The sequence below is a fragment of the Pyrus communis genome, chromosome 15 (assembly GCF_041283825.1).
Source record: "Pyrus communis isolate YQ-2024b chromosome 15, ASM4128382v1, whole genome shotgun sequence".
In the NCBI taxonomy this organism is placed as follows: Eukaryota; Viridiplantae; Streptophyta; class Magnoliopsida; order Rosales; family Rosaceae; genus Pyrus; species Pyrus communis.
The window spans coordinates 31548816-31568388 of NC_142579.1; the positions used below are offsets into that span (position 1 = coordinate 31548816).

A 19573-nucleotide genomic window follows, 5' to 3' on the forward strand; every position below is an offset into this window, starting at 1 on the left:
TTAATACTAATTTGTTGAGGTGTACATAATTCAGTGACTTTAATCAAACATTGACAACCAATAAAGTTTCAATTAAAGAATATTGAAGAGCAAGGACCACATCCAAAGTCTACCTTATAAGTTAATAGATTTATTTATTTATTATTATTATAAAAAAGGGGGACAACTGGTGGCAAGTCACGGTTATCCATTCCTTTCGGGGACTGGAAAGACTCACGGAGACATTTCAGCCTCCCTTGGCCACAAGTATGGCTTCCACACTAGCAGCGAGTTTCGCCTCCAAAACCTTTAATTTTTAATTTGAAGGAAGCCTTGCAATCCGCCATTTACCTTTAGGTTACCAGCTCGTGGTTTATAAGTTAATAGAATTGATAGACTCATCATTTATCAACCGAATTTGCTTTCAAATTTCAACATACGATTAATACATATCATTATAAATAAATAATATTATTAGGTTTTTCCTTTTTCTGGCTGCGTACATAGTACATATTTTGCAAGGCCACCCTGACAAACACACATTAGGTCACTCGTCGTAGGACAAACATGTAGATGAAGATGACATCAGAAGGAAAAAGAGCCCTGTGAATACTAATTATTTATAATTAGGTTAACTACATTATATATGTGACCATATAATATAATGGTCTTCATTATAAAACTTGAGCTAACTCTAGCTAGCTATGCTAATTAAGTTAAAAACAAGTAGTACTAGTCTCGCTATACTTATGCAGCTGGAGCAAAATCATAGTCGCCATCATCGTCATCGTCCCCATCCCCTTCTGAGCATGTCACCAACGAAAGATCCTCAAATTTAGCATTGACTCTACCATCTCCATCTTCATGCTTCTTGCACCATGAGGCAATGCTAATATTTGAAACGGGACACGTTTTTGTTTTTTTTGTTTTTATCAAGAAGGTGAAAAAAGAAAGAGTTAGACTGAGTCCAAATGGTGATGAATTAGATTGTAAAGGTAAGTTCATATATATATCGAGGGAGGAGAATAAGGTGCATGTTAAACTCGTTTATGCACAAGGCATTCGCGTGGGGAGTGTGACTGCTGCATGAAGGTTGTGCAAGAACCAGTGTCCAAGACAGGTGGTGCTTTGTCATCCAGCCACGAAGGGATCGCAAGTGACAATTCAGCTAACCACGTTGGTGCAAATTGTGTTAACTTCGTGACAACATGCAGAGTTCATTCACGTGTTGGGATCGAGAGAATATATGAATACGATCGAGATAATTGGCAATGTGTTGGGTGGGTATATATTACAAACTCTGAAAGTGATAGATGATGCTTTATTCACAAAAAAGGCTGATCTTTGCTTTTCAATATGAGGGTAGAAACCATTGATAGCTAGATTTCCTTAGTAACCTTTTCATTTAAACTTTTTTGTTTTATGTTTTCAGTTCAATTGTCATCGTGCAATGTTATATGCATGATCTAAACTCTTTATTTTCGAGGTCATCTTTTAAAAATTATATTATTCAGTTAAACAACGCTAATTAATGATTAAATTATTACTCATTTAATTGATTTTTTGTAAAATAAATCTTAAAGGGTGAAGAGTATTATATCATTGTGATCATTTATTTCTCAGCCCGCCCTTAAAATTAATCTTAAAGGGTGAAGAGTATTAATCTTAAAAATAAATGGTTACGATGATATAATACTCTTTATGCTTAGAATTAATTTTAGCTACACACTTTAAGATTAATTTTGTAAGGTTTTTTTAAGATTAATTTTATAAGGTGATTTTAGCTCTAGACGTACATGTTAGATATTATTATTTAATATGACCAGAATGGACTGAAAGAGAGAGTTTTATTCTTATTTGTTTCTTTAGGTCGAGGGAATATTTTATTCTTCAGAGCAATTACATCATATCATCATAAGAAACATACAAGAGAAAAGAAGAGACGCCCGTATCGACTGCCCCAACCAGTGCCAGAAATGCGTGTGGTCTTTGTCAATTTCTTAGCGTCTAAGGACTTAATATATAATTAATACTTATTAGAAATTATTAATACTTTAAGTATATTTGAAAGTACTTTAAAATATTTAATAGCATTTATAAATTAAGTTTCTGATTATATTTGACAGTAAAAGTGGATTAATTACACTAACACTCTTTGAGATTTATTGAGTTTTTACAAAACTTCCTCACGTTTGAGACATTACACTAACATCTCTTCAAGTTTTAATTTATTTTCATATAACACATTCAGTCAAAATTCTGCTAATAAATTGACAACTTTACCCTTATAACTAAGGGAGCTTTAACGAAAAGCCTATGGTACTGTTCACTTTAACGAAAACCACACTTTTACATTAAAATGTCAATCATGGTACTATTCACTTTACCTTTTATTTTGTTCTTATCATTAAAACTCAAAGTTTTCAAACAATTTTCATTAATTTTCCTTACAACTAATTGTTTAAACAACAAAAAAATTAAACTCTAAAAGAATAAATTAACCATTAAAAATTTTACACCCTAAAAGAATAATTAAACATTAAAAAATAATATTATAATAATTATAGTATTGAAAACTTCCTCCCTGCGGCCCACCTTCATCCCTTCCTCTCCCCCACCCCCCCCCCCCCCCCCCCCCTCTCCTCTTTCCCCCCCCTTTTCCTCTCCCAATGCTTGCCGCTGCCCAGATCCTTCAACTCCTCCACCAAGCAAATGTCAGATATCTACAAAGAAAGAAAAAGCCATCAATTGATCATTCCACTACGGCAATTTTGGGTTCTTCTCTGTTTCTGAAAATTCACATATAATCTCATCTGGGTTTTGTTCAAATTGATCAAAAAATCCAACTTTGGTGAAAATTTTGGTGTCTGAATTTCTGGGTTTCTCTCAAAAATGGTGACTGAATTTGGGAATGCTCCATCATGTTTTGGACTTAAACATCAATTGATGGCCAATTCTATTTTGTTCCTTGGAGAAACACAACCACACCATCCACTCTAGCTAGTTTATATGGAAACGCTCAGCGCCTCCTGTTTGCTGGCTTCTTCTGGGGTCGAAGCAGATGGTGGAAACCGGCAGTCCAAAGTCGGACTGCGCCGCGAAGAAGCAGGTGTTGAAATGGGCACGAGAGGGTGGCTGGTTTTAATGTTTATTTTATTTTTCTAATGTTTAATTTTTTTGTAATATTTTTTTTTGTAATATATTTCTTTATTGTTTAAGAAATTAGTTATAAGGGTAAACTTGTCATTTAATGACCAAAATTTTGTCCGAAGGGAGTTATGTGAAGTCAATTAAAACCTGAGAGGGTATTAGTGCAATGTCTTAAACATGGAGGAATTTTATCAAAACTCGATAAATTTCAGGGAGTGTTAGTGTAATTAAATGTTAAAATTTAAAAGTTGTTTTCCAGGACAAACTTGAATTTTGAATAAACACAATGTGATATATGCACTTGTATTTTTAATAAACACAATGTGCTTCTACTAGAAGTGCTTTTGAGCAGAAATAAAAATGTAATTCCAAACCAACCTTAAGAGAGTCCTATTTGATAATTATTTTAGCTTTAGTTTTTATCTTTACTTTATTTATATTGAAAACCCAAAAAATGATCGTATGATAACCGTTTTATTTTTAATTTTTTTAAGAAAAAAATGATCTTAAGATAACCGTTTTGTTTTGTTTTTGTTTTTTTTTTTTTCACATTTTCTTTAAGATTGAAAACCAAAGCTTAAAAGAATTTTTTTTTGTTTTTAAAATTTGGCTTTCAATTTTCAAATTTTAAAAAGTTAGAAACTAGTCACTCAGTACTATGTTTTAGTGGCAATGACATTCATCTTCACTTGGAAATGAGAGGTCTCAGGTTCGAATCTCGGGGATGGCGAATTCGATACCAAATTAAGTTACCCATTGTGTGACATAGCCGAACTCCCCCTCCCCTTACTGTAAAAATATCGATGTATTCATAAAAAGTTAGAAACTAAAAATTAAAATGGTTTTCAAATGGTATAATTTCAATTTTTTACAATACTACTGCTATCTAAGATATTCTCTTAATAGGTAAGTGAGAGGTTTTATATGCAATTCTCGCAAATTGCAAGTTTAATGCTAAATTATTACTGGTCAATTGTGAGACTTTACCCAACCCTCTTTCCTATCATCGTATGTATCAAACATATAAAAAAGGACCCGGCTTCTCTGCCCTCCCACTTCCCATACACTTTCATCCCCTCTTATTTTGTGCGGTCACGGTAAAGCCACGTCAACATTTTATATTGATTTTTTTTTATAGAGATAATAAGACAAAAAACAATAGTAATATAAAATATTAACATGGCTTGACTGTGACCGCACAAATAGAAAAGGATGTAAGTGTATGGAAAGTGAGAAGGCAGAGAAGCCAAGTCCTATAAAAAAAACCGTTTAGCCTCAAATTATCAAAGATTGACCATTCATTCAGTTGAGTGTATGCAAGTACCATCTATTGGCTAGCACTATCAATGCTAGCTTTCTCTGAATTCTTGACAAATTAAAAGCATGCAGCTCCAAGCCTCCAAAGACATTAGTCATTACATTCCTTCTTCTGTATATGAATGGCGGGTGTAAGGACTCGTTATTTATTATAGTGAATCACAGTTTGTAACTTAATAAATTGAATCAATCAGGGCACGAATTGGTACTAGGCTTACACAGTTGATCAAATTCAAACAGTACTGAAAGTATTGAAGGTAGAGTAAGTACGGTTAGAGTAATATACATGGCACATGACGGGCAGGGCAAGGAAAAGGTGGACAGAGCCAAAGTAGACAAATATATACAAGAACGCCTACGTGGACTCCACTCACATCTCCAATGTTGGTGAGCTCCTTGCGTTGCTACTTGCTAGTTGCTAGTGTGCCCAATCACACCAGTGGGCAGTGGCTACCTTTTTTTAATTTATTAATCTGCTTAATTTTCTTCTTAATTGGAGTTTAGTCCTTCCAGAATAACTTGTTAATTAGTGCCACGTGCTTAATTTTCTTCTTAATTGGGGTTTTATCCTTCCAGAATAACTTGTTAATTAGTACCACGTGCTTATGATACTGCCCACTCCATTACCACTAATTAGTCTCTTTTTTTTTTTTTTTTTTTTTTTTTTGAAACCAAGAACCATATCATAAATAAGCCTACAGAGAGGCAACCATAATAACAATACCAAGCAGTGTCAAGGGATAAACCATAACGACCCCTCCACCAAGTAGAGGCGTCATCCCCAGCACCACCATAACCCCATTAATGAGGGCAAGGTAATCCGTCATTGTTCAATACATAGACCAACGAAGATGGGGGCCTAACGACCCAAACGACATCACTCATCTCCGAAAAACCAATCGATGCAATCTTGTGAGCCACGCCATTAGCAGACCGTGGTACCCAAGACCATCGGCAATCAATGAAATCCCCCCCCAACTGTTTAACCCGAGCCAACACCGGGTATGCCTCCCAACTACCCATAGATAGCGAGATAGAAAGACATTTAATCGCATCCAAGGAGTCTGATTCCAGAATTACATACCTTACACCCAACTCTGCACCAAGCATGCACCCGTGCAACAACGCAGAAGCCTCCGCTGCTGCAGCAGAAGGAGCAGTAATAGGATGCCGCGCAGCAGCCACAAACTTACTCTCCATGTCCCTCACAATCACTCCAACAAAACCCATCTTTGATGCCTTGGACTAGCTAGCATCCACATTAATCTTCACATAAGGGTAGGCCGGAGCACACCATCTCGTATCCTGCAAGTTCCTCCTGCCATCGCCCCCTCCTCTATCCCCAGCCTTTGCCTTTGCACCACAAAAAGAGCTCACCATCTCCGAGACAGCAGCCAGGACCTTTACCGGGTTAATGGGCACCCCTTTGAAAACAAAATCACAGCGAGCTTTCCATATGCACCAACAGGTAAAAACAATATAAGATTGTCTCCACATTATATCTCCAGAGTTGCATAAATTCGGAGAGAAAACCCCCTGAATCCAGTCCGACCAAGAAGGGAGAGAAAGACGATCCATTTTATAGCCCAATGCCCCTCCAAACCAAATTGGCTCAACCCAAGAGCAAGAAAGGAAAATGTGCTCAATGGTTTCATCATGGCAGCAGCAAATAGGACAAGTAGAGGTTTGAGAGGACCTTCGTCGGAACAGTGCATCCCGAGTAGGAAGACAATTGTGAACAGTAAGCCACAAGAAATGCCGCAACTTGGGGGGTACCTCCAGCTTCCAAATCCCTTTCCAAAACGCTTTGGGAACCCCACGAACAGAAGGCCGACGCAAAATCCCTTATCGCCAGCGATCTTCCTTGCAGCCATCTGTATCTCGACTTGACCGAATAAGAACCGTTTTTACTCATATCCCATATAAGCCTATCTTTACGACTTAAATCTCCAAGAGGCGTCTCCTTAATAGCCAGCATAGTCTCCCCCGATATGAAAGGCTGTAAAAAGCTAATGTTCCATCGCCCCGACTCCGGGCAGATAAGTGCACTGACCCTTAAACTGGGAGTAACCGCAACCTGGCCTACCGGCACCGGGTGTCCAATGGGCAAGGATGGAAGCCACCTATCCTGCCACACCCGCACCTCCTGGCCACCCAAAATCTGCCAATGGGAGCCCTCCCTAATCACGTCCCTGCCACAGATGAGGCTGCTCCACGCCCAAGAGGCCCGTCCACCCTTCTTCGCATCCCAGATCGAGCTATGTGGAAAATACCGAGCCTTAATCACCTTTGCCCACAACGAATCCGGTTCCGTGATTAACCGCCAGCACTGTTTAGCAAGCAGAGCATCATTAAATTCCTGAAAATTTCTGAAGCCTAAACCACCCATATCTTTGGGCAAACCCAAAACCTCCTTTGAAACCCAGTGAATCTTGTGGGCTCCCTCCTTACATCCCCACCAAAACCCAGCCACCAATGCATCCAATTCCTTACAAACAGCGGCTGGGAATTTGAAAATGCACATTGGGTATGCCGGGATAGCTTGGATAACAGCCTTAATTAAAACCTCTTTACCGGCACGGGAAAGAGTATTTTGTTTCCACCCTTGTAGCTTTTCCATTACTCTTCCTTTCACATAAGCAAGACCACGCTTTTTCGACCGACCCCAAATGGCAGGGACCCCCAAATATGTTCCCGGATTGATTACAACTGTCATACCAAGGGCGTTCCCCATCTGATCAGCATTCACCTTCGGAACGTTAGCCCCAAAATATACATTGGTTTTCTCCAAATTTACCTTCTGCCCCGACGCCACACAAAAATTGTCCAGCAGATGTCTCAAATTCCGGCAGTTTTTCATGTCAGCCCGCAAAAACAGAAGGGTATCATCCGCAAAGAAGAGGTGAGAAATCACGGGTCCGGATCCACCTACCTTAACACCCTCCAACCTACCTTGGTCAACCGCACCTTGAATCAGTTTGGATAGAACTTCCCCCACCAAAATAAATAAATAAGGAGAAAGAGGATCCCCCTGACGGAGACCCCGCGAGGGAACAAAAGACTTGCCAGCCTGCCCATTTAGGAGAACAGCGAACTTCACAGACGAAACACAACCACTAATTAACGATCTCCAGCTACTGCAAAAACCCATTCTTTCCATTACCGCATCCAAAAAATCCCATTCAACCCTATCATACGCCTTCTGCATATCAAGTTTAATCCCCATTTCCAATCTATTCCGAGCTTTCCTTCCCTTCAGATAATGAAACATCTCATGGGCTATGCCAATGCAATCCTGAATTTGTCTTCCCGCCACAAAAGCATTCTGAGAAGGAGAGATGATTTTAGGTAATAATACCTTCAACCGGTTAGCAAGAATCTTTGACAGAATTTTGTACGAGTAGTTGCACAGGCTAATCGGCCTGAATTGCGACACAACTTCCGGATTCGGGACTTTGGGAATCAGCACCACATGAGTCTGATTTATCAAACTCGAACCCGCCGCATCCTGAATCAAATCTCTAACTAAAGCAGAAACACCCTCCCTCACAATCTCCCAGTATGTCTGATAAAAGATCCCCTGGAAACCATCGGGGCCAGGAGCCTTTAGCCCTCCCATACTCCCAGCCGCCATCTTTATCTCCTCTTCCGTGACTGGTGCAATTAGCGCCTCATTCATATCTGGCGAGACCGAGGGATTAATGCAATCTAGCAGCGACCCCCAGTTACGATCCCCTGCCGAGCTAAAAACTGAAGTGAAGTGATTATCCACCAATTGGCGCACCTGAGACGGACTTTCCACCCAGTTCCCATTCTCATCCCTAAGCTTCACTATCTTATTTCTCCTCCGCCTCTGAAGGGTTGAAGAGTGAAAAAACTGAGTGTTAGCATCCCCCTCCCTCAACCATTTTACCCTCGATCGCTGGCACCAATAACTCTCCTCTTGGAGTCTTAACTCATCAATCCGCCGAGAAATCTCCCTTATCTCATCATAGTTTGGTCCCCAGTCCCGCTGGAGCAAATCCAACTGGGAAAGAAGATCATGGATCCTGCTACCTCGCCCCATAAACTTAGTGCGATTCCACCTGCTTAAACGATAACGGCAATCGTTTAAAGCACTCACCCACCTATTCACAGGGCTGCCATTATGCCGCCGCTCCCAGCACTTCTCCACCAAATTCTTACACTCTTCCTCCGAGACCCAATACGCCTCAAACCTGAACATCTTCCTTCCTTTCTGCCCTTCAATATTAGAATTAAGAATAACTGGGCAGTGGTCCGATGCTAAGACCGTTTCATGCATAACTTGGGAGTTCGGCCAGAGTTGCTGCCACTTCTCATTCGCTATGACCCTGTCTAACCTCTCCTCCACCCAATCCCCTTTTCTCATCCCTCTCCACGTAAAAGCCGGCCCATTAAAACCCAAGTCCATCAACTGAGAGGAAGACAGAAACTCTTCTAAGAACCTTGGCCTGTTGTACAAAACCTCCACTCCTCCAGACTTCTCATGATCCCACAGGAATTCGTTGAAGTCCCCGCCACAAATCCAAGGAATGTCCATAGGGGTAAAGTGGTTAACCATCCAATCCCAAAACAGATTTTTCTCAACTCTATACGGCGTTTCGTACACACCCGTAATCCGACTCCAATGTGTTTGCCCTTTAATTCTCATCACAGCATCAATAATATGCTTGGACGAAAATATAATATTAACCTCCAGATTGTCCTCCCACCACAAGCTCAATCCTCCAGAACTTCCAATTGGCGGAACATCAAAGCCATGAACATAACCCAATCTCCTCCTAACCCCTAGAATTCTATGATCTTTCATCTTAGTCTCCGATAAAAAGATCATAGAGGGTCTTTTTTTACGAATAAGCCCATGGAGAGCCCTGACTGTCGTGTCCGACCCTAGCCCATGACAGTTCCAGAAGAAATAACTCATGGCTGGCCTGCGGCTGTTGAAGGCCAGCCGCCACCGCCCCGAGCCCACTTGCCCGCCTTCCGAGTCACCATCCTACCTTTATCAAAGTCCGACCCCCCTTCCATTACATCCTGTCTTCCAGTATTCCCACTTATTTCTTCCTTATTCTCCTCCGCCGTACGGTTCGCGCTTTCCAACATTAGCCCTCCATCCTTGCTGTTTAAACTCCTTCCTATCTCTGCCGCCCTACCTTGGCAGTTCTCCTCCATAACCGGGCCCTTGAGTTTCTTCTGTGGAGCTTGAGTTAGCACCAAATCCTGTGCTTCCCCACTTCTTTTGCAGCCCTATAGTGGGTCATCACCCTGGGCAGACAGAGTATCATTGCCCCCCTGGACATCGCCCGATTGTCCTTCACCCACTGTTTTGATGCTTTCCATTTCAGAGCAGGAAGACGAATCCTCTCCCTCCACCCGCATTCTTCTACGCCATTTTTTTTGACCTGTGCCACGGCTCTTAGATGCTCCCCCAATCTCTCTGGTTTGATTACGCTCCATTCTTTATAAGTTTGACATTCGTAATCTACCTTGATTCTGTGCAGACGTGAAGCCCGGTCCGCGCACCGCCCCGGCCTGCCGGCGTTCCCCCCTGCCCACACACTCCACTCTCGTTGGTATCACCACCTCTTTTATCGGCGGCGCCTTAATCCACTCTCCATACGCCACCTCCCCTTCTCCAGACATCTCAACAGAGCATTCTGTATTGATATGCCCAATCCGTCCACACCTGTAGCAGAAATCTTGAAGCCGTTCATACCGAAATTCCACCCAGGTTTCCTTATTTGACTCCCTTCGAATCCAGCATCCCTTAAATAATGGCTTCTCCGTATCAACTAAGATTCTTACTCGTACAAATCCACGAGCGTGTCCGGGATCCTCCAAGGCTATAAATTTCCCAGCCTCTTTGATTACACGCTGTACGTTCTCAACAGAGGCTAAGCCCAGTGGAATTCCCCTTATTTGAGTCCAAAATGGAACAGCATTCAACTCCAGCTCCTCTAAGGCGAACTCCGGAGGCCATTTCACGACCGAGAACACCTTCTTCATCACTGCCCAGGGGACCTGCTCAATGATCTTTGAAGCCACATTTTCATCTTTGACTGAGATAATAAAGACATTCTCCCTTACCTATTTTATTTCCACCTCACCCAACTCTTTCCAAGCCGCTCTAAGAATATTCCTGACTCCCCATTTGTTCACTGGTTTCTGCGTAAAGACTTTCCCAACCAATTTAACTCCCTGCTCCATATTTGATAACTCCAGTGTTTGGTTCAGTTGAACCACCAGTTCATCCACCCCACTAGTCGCCATCACTCTGTAACCCCGCTGCCCCACTCGCCCAGCCTGAGACGTAGAGAAACCTTTACTTTCTGTAAACAACCGCAGACCACACTTAAAAGCCACCCAGTGTACCAGCTGATTTCCTTCTTCGACTCGGCCAATTAGTCAACATATCGTTAGTATCCTCATAAATACAACCTTTCGACCAAGCTTAATGTTGGTACACCATTCCTCCCGATCGCTGAAGCCCCCCCCAACCTAAGTGGATCGGAGTTCTCACCCCCACTATAATCACCCCAGCAATCCCCACCACCTTCGATACGGAATGGAAATTGTCAAAATGTGAAACCCCTCCCCTTTCCACCCACAGACCCAGCCCCCGCAACCCTGACTGACAGACTTGAAAACCCCCAACCCAATCACAGCGCCCACCCCATCACCCTCCGAAGAGAGAATCACCCTGATTTGGTAAACCCCAACCCACCCCAGTCCCCCTCGAATAGAGAAACACCCTACAATTGAGAAGCCCCACCCCTTACCGTCACCCTAAGCCCTTACAGCACCCCCCCTACTTCCTACCAGAACAATAGAAGCCCACCGCCCCATCTACGAATCACCACAGCTGAAGCCCCAAACCGCACAGACCCCTTAACTCCAAATTGACAGAAGCGCACCCCCCACACAAATCAGCGTAGCATCCCCTGCAGCCCTCGTGGGGTAGATCGACCTAGGTTGAAAAACCCCAATCCCGATCCGTCACCCTAGGCCCTATCTCCACCAACCTTCCTGCTTCCAGAGACTCATTTGCCCACCACCCAGTAGATCCAAGCCCAAGAGCTCGACCTAAAAAGCACAAAACACAGATCGAAAACTAACCTGTAACCCCACGCACAGAGGCAGAAACTCACGACGGTCACACCAGGAGAGAAAGTTTTGGGTTTGCGTAGGTGGATTTTTAAGGTGACAGGAACTGAAATGTGTTCAAGGTTTCTCGATCAGACTCTCACCAAGAAGAGAGATACGCTCACAGAGGAGGGCTCTCACGGCGGAGAGAAAGCTCTCACAGAGGAGGGCTCTCACGGCGGAGAGAAAGCTCTTAAGGCCTCATTTGGCATGCCGTATTAGACACCGGATAGTATTATTTAATATTATCTGGTGTTTAGTGCCATTTCGTATTAAATTAGCACCGGATTATTTATGCTGCCTCGCCTATTTTATATGACGCACGCCAGATAACTTATACACTCCAAATCGTTGTATTATTAGTCGGGTTGTTGGAAACAAAATCAAGCTAGCTCTTTTTCTATCTCTCTCTTTCTGATTACTCTAGTGCCTTCCTGATCCATCTTCTCAACCAGTATTCCTTTTCTCCCTTGGGTGGTGGAATAAGTTGAAATTTGGGCTAATCAATGAACAGGTCGTCGACCTGCATCTACTGATGCTCATGGCGAACATCCATGGTGGCAACATTTTTGTTTGAATCAGAAGTGGTGGTTTTTAGTTTTTTCCCATCAAATCGATGGGTTCTAATACCAAATTTGGTTTTAAATTGTGAAACTTGGTGCCATAAATATTCTTCAATCTCCTTTTGAGGAAGTAAATGAACATTATAATCTTTGATTCTTTGTGCAACAACAACTTTTATTAATAGGAGGAAGAATTACGAACAAAAACAAGTCCAAGATGAATTGAGTTTTTATTTTTTTTTAACTGAGAATAGATCTGATCAGTGCTCTTTAATTTGTTTATTCTGTTAAAAAGTATATAGACATTATTTATAAAAAAAAAATCGATTTTTAATCCAATACTGCACCAAATGCCCGATTAAATATTCAGTACAATCCGAGCTGCCAAACAAGACCTAGTATTCCTTGCCTCTCCATATATATTATGGTACTTTTTAGTATGATAAGAAAGAACCAGTATCCCCTACTAGCAAGGTAACCACAATTTTGCCTGTTAATTTAATCACGAGCATCCTCCATTTGATGATAAGATCAATATATTAATGTCATCAAGGACAACATCTAATTGGTTTAAATTAAAGGTACATCGTAAGTAGTTCGACCCTTAACAAAAAGTTTCGAACGGATTGAGCAATCCTACTATCCAGTACATTAATTCCTCAATTCATACCAAGGCTAGCTAGTTAGCCTGCATAAAACAAGAATAATAAAACTAGTACTAATTTCTTATGCAGCAGGTGCATAATCATAGCTACCATCATCGTCGTCATCATCATCACCTTCCATGGATGCTGCTGGAGCATAATCATAATCCGAATCATTGTCATCGCCGTCACCTTCCATGCATGCTGCCGGGGCATAGTCGTACCCGTCAACACCATCGTGGTTGTCGTCTCCATGCTTCTTGCACCATGAGGCACTCATCGTCAATTTTGAAAGGGGAGACATATCTATTTTTACCCTAGTTTGGACTGTAATTGAAATCAAAGAAAGAACAAGAGTGAATTTGCAGTTTGGTTTCGAAGCTTGGATTATTGGATATGAATCGTTGCCATATATATAGTGTGAGGACGTTTGCTGGGCTCGTTTCTCCACAATTTGTCGCGTGGTGAGAGTGTGGAGTTGTGCTTCAAAGGTGTGTTTTCCCACTGCATGCATGTGAAATATGCCCGCTATATATACATTAACGTGGTCCAGCTTAACCCAGGATAAATTTTGTATGCATGCACTAATGCTGTGGAAATTTATAGAACCAAACATGCATGGTCCAACTTTAACAAATGATATTATCTACATTAAAGAAGGGGGGATGTACTTAACCTCATAATGAGCTAGCAATAATGTAGTTCAAATTTGCCTTTGACAAGAAATACCACTAGACCATAGTACTAAGTAGTTCTCCTATATAGTAACTATATATTGTTTTGTTATATGACCTATTTGGGATCCTATTCTCTAACAATTGCAAATCATACACACATTTTTATGTATTCTAACTTTTATTAGTGGAGCTGTTTGTACTTCGTAGATCAAAGGATGCCTTGACCCTCCCTCTTGGCTCAAATGCTTTGGAATATATATATTGATTACAGCCACAGATTCTGAGCAAAATCTTGTAGTTTTGTGGCCACCCTATGATATACAACTTATTTACTTACGCTGTTATTACCTTTTCTGAAAATGAGAGTTTTCCCCTTAAAACTTATTTTCTCTCACTTAAAACCCATCCTCTTTTATTTTTCAGACTTAAATCCTATTTACTAGAGTCCAACTATGCAAATTTTCTTAACAAGCTTGGTATGTCAGTTTTTATAATTTTTGTATTCCTAAAATATCCTCATAGAACAATGTGGGTTAGGTTTGACTTATGATTAATAATAAATTTTGCATTTTATTGTTTTCAATGCAATTAAATGTCAATAAACCTATTATTTGATTAGGTTTTCTTATCTCAAATATTTTTTACCAGCAATTGTTTTATCGTGAAACTAACTTATCTTATTAGCATGCAATGTATAATACAAATAAAAATATTATGCTGTTTTACGTTGAAACATGGACAAAAAATTGTGTCAAAAAAATTATACAAAATAATGGTTGTATTTTTTTCTTTTCATAGAAAATAATTTACCTATCTACATGTTAGTAAATATGTCACATCTCGGCTCGGGCGGGACCACTTCCAGGGCCCGACTCCACCGTAGCACGATATTGTCCGCTTTGGGCCCCCAGCACACCCTCACGGTTTTGTTTCTGGGAACTCACACGAGAACTTTCCGATGGGTCACCCATCTTGGGAATGCTCTCACGCGCTACTCGCTTAACTTCGGAGTTCCCATAGAACCCGAAACCAGTGAGCTCCCAAAAGGCCTTGTGCTAGGTAGGGATGAGAATATATATATAAGGATCACTCCCCTGGGCGATGTAGGATGTCACAATCCACCCCCCTTAGGGGCCCGACGTCCTCGTCGGCACACCACGACCAGGGTTAGGCTCTGATACCAAATTGTCACATCCCGGCCCGAGGGGGAGCACTTCCCGGGCCCGCTCCACCACCGTAGCATGATATTGTCCGCTTTGGGCCCCGACCACGCCCTCACGATTTTATTTCTGGGAACTCACACAAGAACTTCCCGATGGGTCACCCATCCTGGGAATGCTCTCGCGCGCTACTCACTTAACTTCGGAGTTTCCATGGAATCCGAAGCCAATGAGCTCCCAAAAGGCCTCGTGCTAGGTAGGGATGAGAATATACATATAAGGATCACTCCCCTGGGCGATGTGGGATGTCATAAAATACTTTAAAAATAATTTACCTAAAAAAAAGGCGTGGTACTGTAAAGATAAAATGTATATGATTACTTTGGATATTATAAGTAATTATATGACAATTTATTTGTATAGGTAAATTAATAAGTAGATTGGTGAATTAGTATGTACTACAAAATTGCAAATAAATTAGCTTTTAACAAAAGAATGTAGGTAAATTAGTGAATTTTTAAAGTATGGGTAAATAGTTTGTATCAAAATAATGTAGGTCAATTAGTTTGTATCAAAAGAATGTAGGTAAATTAATGAATTTTTAAAATATAGGTAAATAGTTTGTAATACGTGGTCTTAAAATAGGAGCTCATTGAGCATAATTGAAGGTGAGTAATAATAATATTTATTGACATATTTAGGGCATTGTGGCATAAGTTGTAAATATTTTATAAGGATAGGTCATTTATTTCCAAACATGGAAGGCTATTAGAACTTTGGATTTTATTTGGATGTTTAATATGTGGTGGGTTTTTGTCTAGACAATAAAAATTACAAAGATCTATATCTAAACAACTCTTAACTTTTTCACATGATAATACATGATTTTTTTAATAAATGATATGAAATTTACACTAAATTCATTTAAACTACGCAGAAATAGATTCGAACATAAACTCAAATATATGGGGAATGCTTTTAGCTGAGCTACAAGCCAAGCCAATTACCATGACAGTATAATTGACTTTGGATTTTACTATCATATAACATCATCTCTAAGACTCCAACAAAGGAAATCCCATTAACCTAGTTTGTACACTAAATGGAATTGTACCGTCCATATGTTGCCACATGAAGGCATTGGAGGCCACTGATTTTACATGGACTAAATATCAGACGACCAACTCATCCATCTGAGATTCTGAACGGTGAGATGGACCGTGGATGACAGTTTTCAAAACTCAACACCAACCAATCAATTTTGGTTAAGATTTCATATGCCAAAACCAAAACTAACACAACCACTACAACCTTAGCAGCTCAGCCACAAAATGAGCAGCACACAACTTTCAGACCAAATCTTCCGGCCATTAATCCCCGCCGCGTGTGTCAGTTTCCGGCAGCTGAGCACCACTAAGCCCAAACTACTGCCCTGCCCACGCCCTAAATCTTTGAAACACAAACACTTAACGCAAAAATCCAAGTGGGCTGTTAGGCTAAGCTTAGTGGACCAAAGCCCGCCAAAATCAACGTTTGACGTGGAACAGCTAGTAGGGTTTTTGTATGAGGATCTGGTTCATCTTTTTGATGATCGGGGAATTGATAGGACGGCGTACGATGAGCGTGTCAAGTTCAGGGACCCAATCACCAAGCATGACACAATAGCTGGGTACTTGTTGAACATAGCCTTCTTGAAGATTGTGTTCACGCCTAGGTTCCAGTTGCACTGGGTCAAACAGGTAACGAGTTTTGCTTACTCTGTTGTTCAGTTATTGGGATCTTGGAATTGTTTATATATTCATTTCATTTTAGTTTAAGTATCTAATGGAGCATTTCAGCGACTTTATAATAATAAAATGAGAAGATGTGAGTTAGGTCAGTTGGTCATGACAGAATGTTTGCTCATTTATACTCAAGTTCGAATTCTATTCCCGTAATCAGAGTATAAGAATATCACTTCATGCAAAAAAAACTAATGAAATGGGGTGTAGCCGTGTAACTAGCATTTTACATTTTATCTTTTTTTTTTTGTCTACTTTGTTGGGGGAAATATTTGAGCCAGGTCAAGTAACTATCTGAGTTAGAGAAACAATGCCTTCATTTTAAAATGGTACATTTGAAATTTGCAATTAAGCATTCATGTTGGTCACCTTTGAAGAATGCTACAATTTCATATGGACTGTGCCTGTTTTTGCTGACAAAGCTGCTATAGACAGGACCATATGAAATCACTACAAGGTGGACTATGGTTATGAAGTTCATCCCTCTGCCTTGGAAACCAGAGTTGATCTTCACAGGAACCTCTGTCATGGGCATCAACCCCGAGACTGGGAAGTTCTGCAGCCATGTGGTAGGAACTCTCCTGTCTAATGTTGTTATTTGTATTGATTTGGTAATATCGATTATATATTTGATAGCACATCGGTACGTTGTACTACTGAGATATTATCTATCAATGCTATCCACGTCTTATCAAAAGCATTTCAACAGTTGGTTCTGTAATACAGAACAAATGTCATGTCCATCTTTAATAACTTTAGTAATTCACCATCCTTTGATGTGTAGGACTTCTGGGATTCTATAAAGAATAATGACTACTTTTCTTTAGAAGGTTTGTTGGATGTATTCAAGCAGGTATTGCAGTCTCATTATTCACTTGCAAAAACTTTAAACCTTACATTTGTAGAGATTCTTACCCTTTTTGCATGTAAAACTCTCTGCAGCTGAGGATTTACAAAACTCCAGACTTGCAAACACCCAAATATGAAATACTAAAAAGAAGTGCAAACTATGAGGTGTGTTTGCCTTTCCTGGAACAAGCCATGTTGGATTCGTTAAAACTTAAACCCACGCTTGGTGCCTAGGATTGAATTACCATGAATGTCTTGATTCCACAGGTAAGAAAGTATGCACCTTATGTGGTGGTAGAAGGACCAGTAGACAAGCTGTCCGGGTCAGCTGGTTTCGGTGATGTTACCGGGTAAGTGGTATCCCTAGCCTATCATTTTTTTTTTTTTTTAGTAACTTTTTTTTTTTGTTCTTCTTCACTTAGGAATGTTTGGATAATGGAATCTGTTTAGGTACATCTTTGGAAAGAACTCGAAAATGGAGAAGATACCGATGACTACTCCCGTCTTCACCGAGGCATCTGATGCTGAACTTTCCAAAGTATCCATCAAATTATGTCTTCCACTGGACAAGGACATAAGCAGGTGAGATTCATTTCTAGGTTTTTCATTGTAAAATCACGATACATTCATACACGATGAAGTTTTACTTTCATTCCATGTGAGTAGCTAGTAACAAGAAAAATCTCTGCACAGCTTACCAGATCCCAATCAAGAAACAATTAGCTTGAAAAAAGTGGAAGGAGGCATTGCTGCCGTTGTCAAGTTCAGTGGAAAGCCTACCGAAGAGATTGTTCGGGAGAAGGAAAAAGCGTTGCGTGCTAGTCTGATCAGAGATGGTCTCAAACCAAAGGAGGGTTGTTCGCTTGCCCGTTACAATGATCCAGGCCGAACTTGGAGCTTTATGTTGGTATGTCGCAGTAACCTCAAAGCTCAATAATTATTAGAAATCACTAGTTATCTTGCTATTATTTGCTTTATTTGGTTACAACTTAAGGGTTGTTCTTTTAGTTTTGAAACCTGATTGTTATTATGCTTTTATTTTGCACTCTGACTTTTGATCTTTGAATTTGTGCTGGGGTTGATTTGCATCGAAGAGGAATGAAGTACTGATAGGGCTGGAAGAGTTCACATTGGATTAGCATATCCAACATGTTCTTCGACTAACTCTCCCTGTCAATGAATCTTCTCAACATGCACGGTAAGAGTTCATTTTTTGGCTAACAAGGTACTAGAGGAGTTTTCTTTAGAAAACTATGATCTGATACCATGTAGAATGATGAGATTATATTCATATCTTAATGTACATATTTACACAAGTCAGTGACTTGAGAGATACAAGTATGGTTACTTGATTTATAGGACTAGGACAGGTATCCTAACCATAGAATCCTTAGCACCCTACCCGCCATGGGTAGCCAGGGTGGGTAGCAAATAACGAAGAAAAAAAATCCATGGAATCCTCAACGGATTCTCCCTATGTAACATCTTCCCATTGATGGCTTCTATCGAATCGATATATTCATATTGCTCAAAGTTGTCCTCTGAATTGTGAGCTATTCTGTTTCATTTGCAGCTTCAAATATGAAATCATCTAGCAAATTTCAAAACAATCTATGTTGCCTGAACCATAAGAAAAAGACTTTCATGCAACGAGAATGCAACGCTGACAATATTGTCAAATCAATTATACATTGTCACATAAAAAAATTAAAACGCATAACAATGCGTGATTGATTAGAGATATCGTCGCAATGATATTCTTGTTGCAAGTCAGTCTCGAACAATAAGCCCTATAAGGCAGATGTGTGACCTTTGGACTCTTGACAATTGGAAAGGGCACAAGCAGCCCTACCTGTGCTTAATGCCTAAGGCCATGTGCATCTGCGAGTTTGCCAAAATGCCAACCCAGGCCAACAAAGTTGGTCACATTACCTTTCCAACTGCTGACAAGGGATGCTTCATATGTAGTAGTCATAAATTCAAAGTAGTTTCGAAAGCATTTTTAAACCAACAAATTCAGAACTTTCTGATTGCATTTACAATTGTACTCTGTGATATAATCATGTGTACGTATGTTATGGAATAAAGGTCAGTATTGAAGATAATTCATTAATGCCCACATCGGTGGCTCATGGATGAGAGAACAACTTACATGTTAGGAGTATATCTGAGTTCTGTTTTAATGAAATAAAAATATGTGAATCAATATTTGCACATATTTATTGACACAAATCGTCACTGTAACAGTGTACATTTATCATGTAAGTTTTTCTACATGAATAAAAATAG

At 40.3% G+C, this 19573-nt stretch overlaps 1 protein-coding gene across 1 annotated transcript; it reads left to right on the forward strand.

The window, feature by feature from the left end:
• Positions 1 to 15854: 15854 nt before the first annotated feature.
• LOC137748584 (uncharacterized) lies at positions 15855 to 18817 on the forward strand. The gene is made up of 8 exons (XM_068488754.2): positions 15855 to 16393; positions 16867 to 17004; positions 17220 to 17288; positions 17378 to 17449; positions 17552 to 17634; positions 17735 to 17866; positions 17978 to 18191; positions 18379 to 18817. Exons 1-8 carry the CDS (start codon positions 15986 to 15988, stop codon positions 18421 to 18423), a joined length of 1161 nt encoding a protein of 386 aa, XP_068344855.1. The 5' UTR covers positions 15855 to 15985; the 3' UTR covers positions 18424 to 18817.
• Positions 18818 to 19573: the final 756 nt, after the last annotated feature.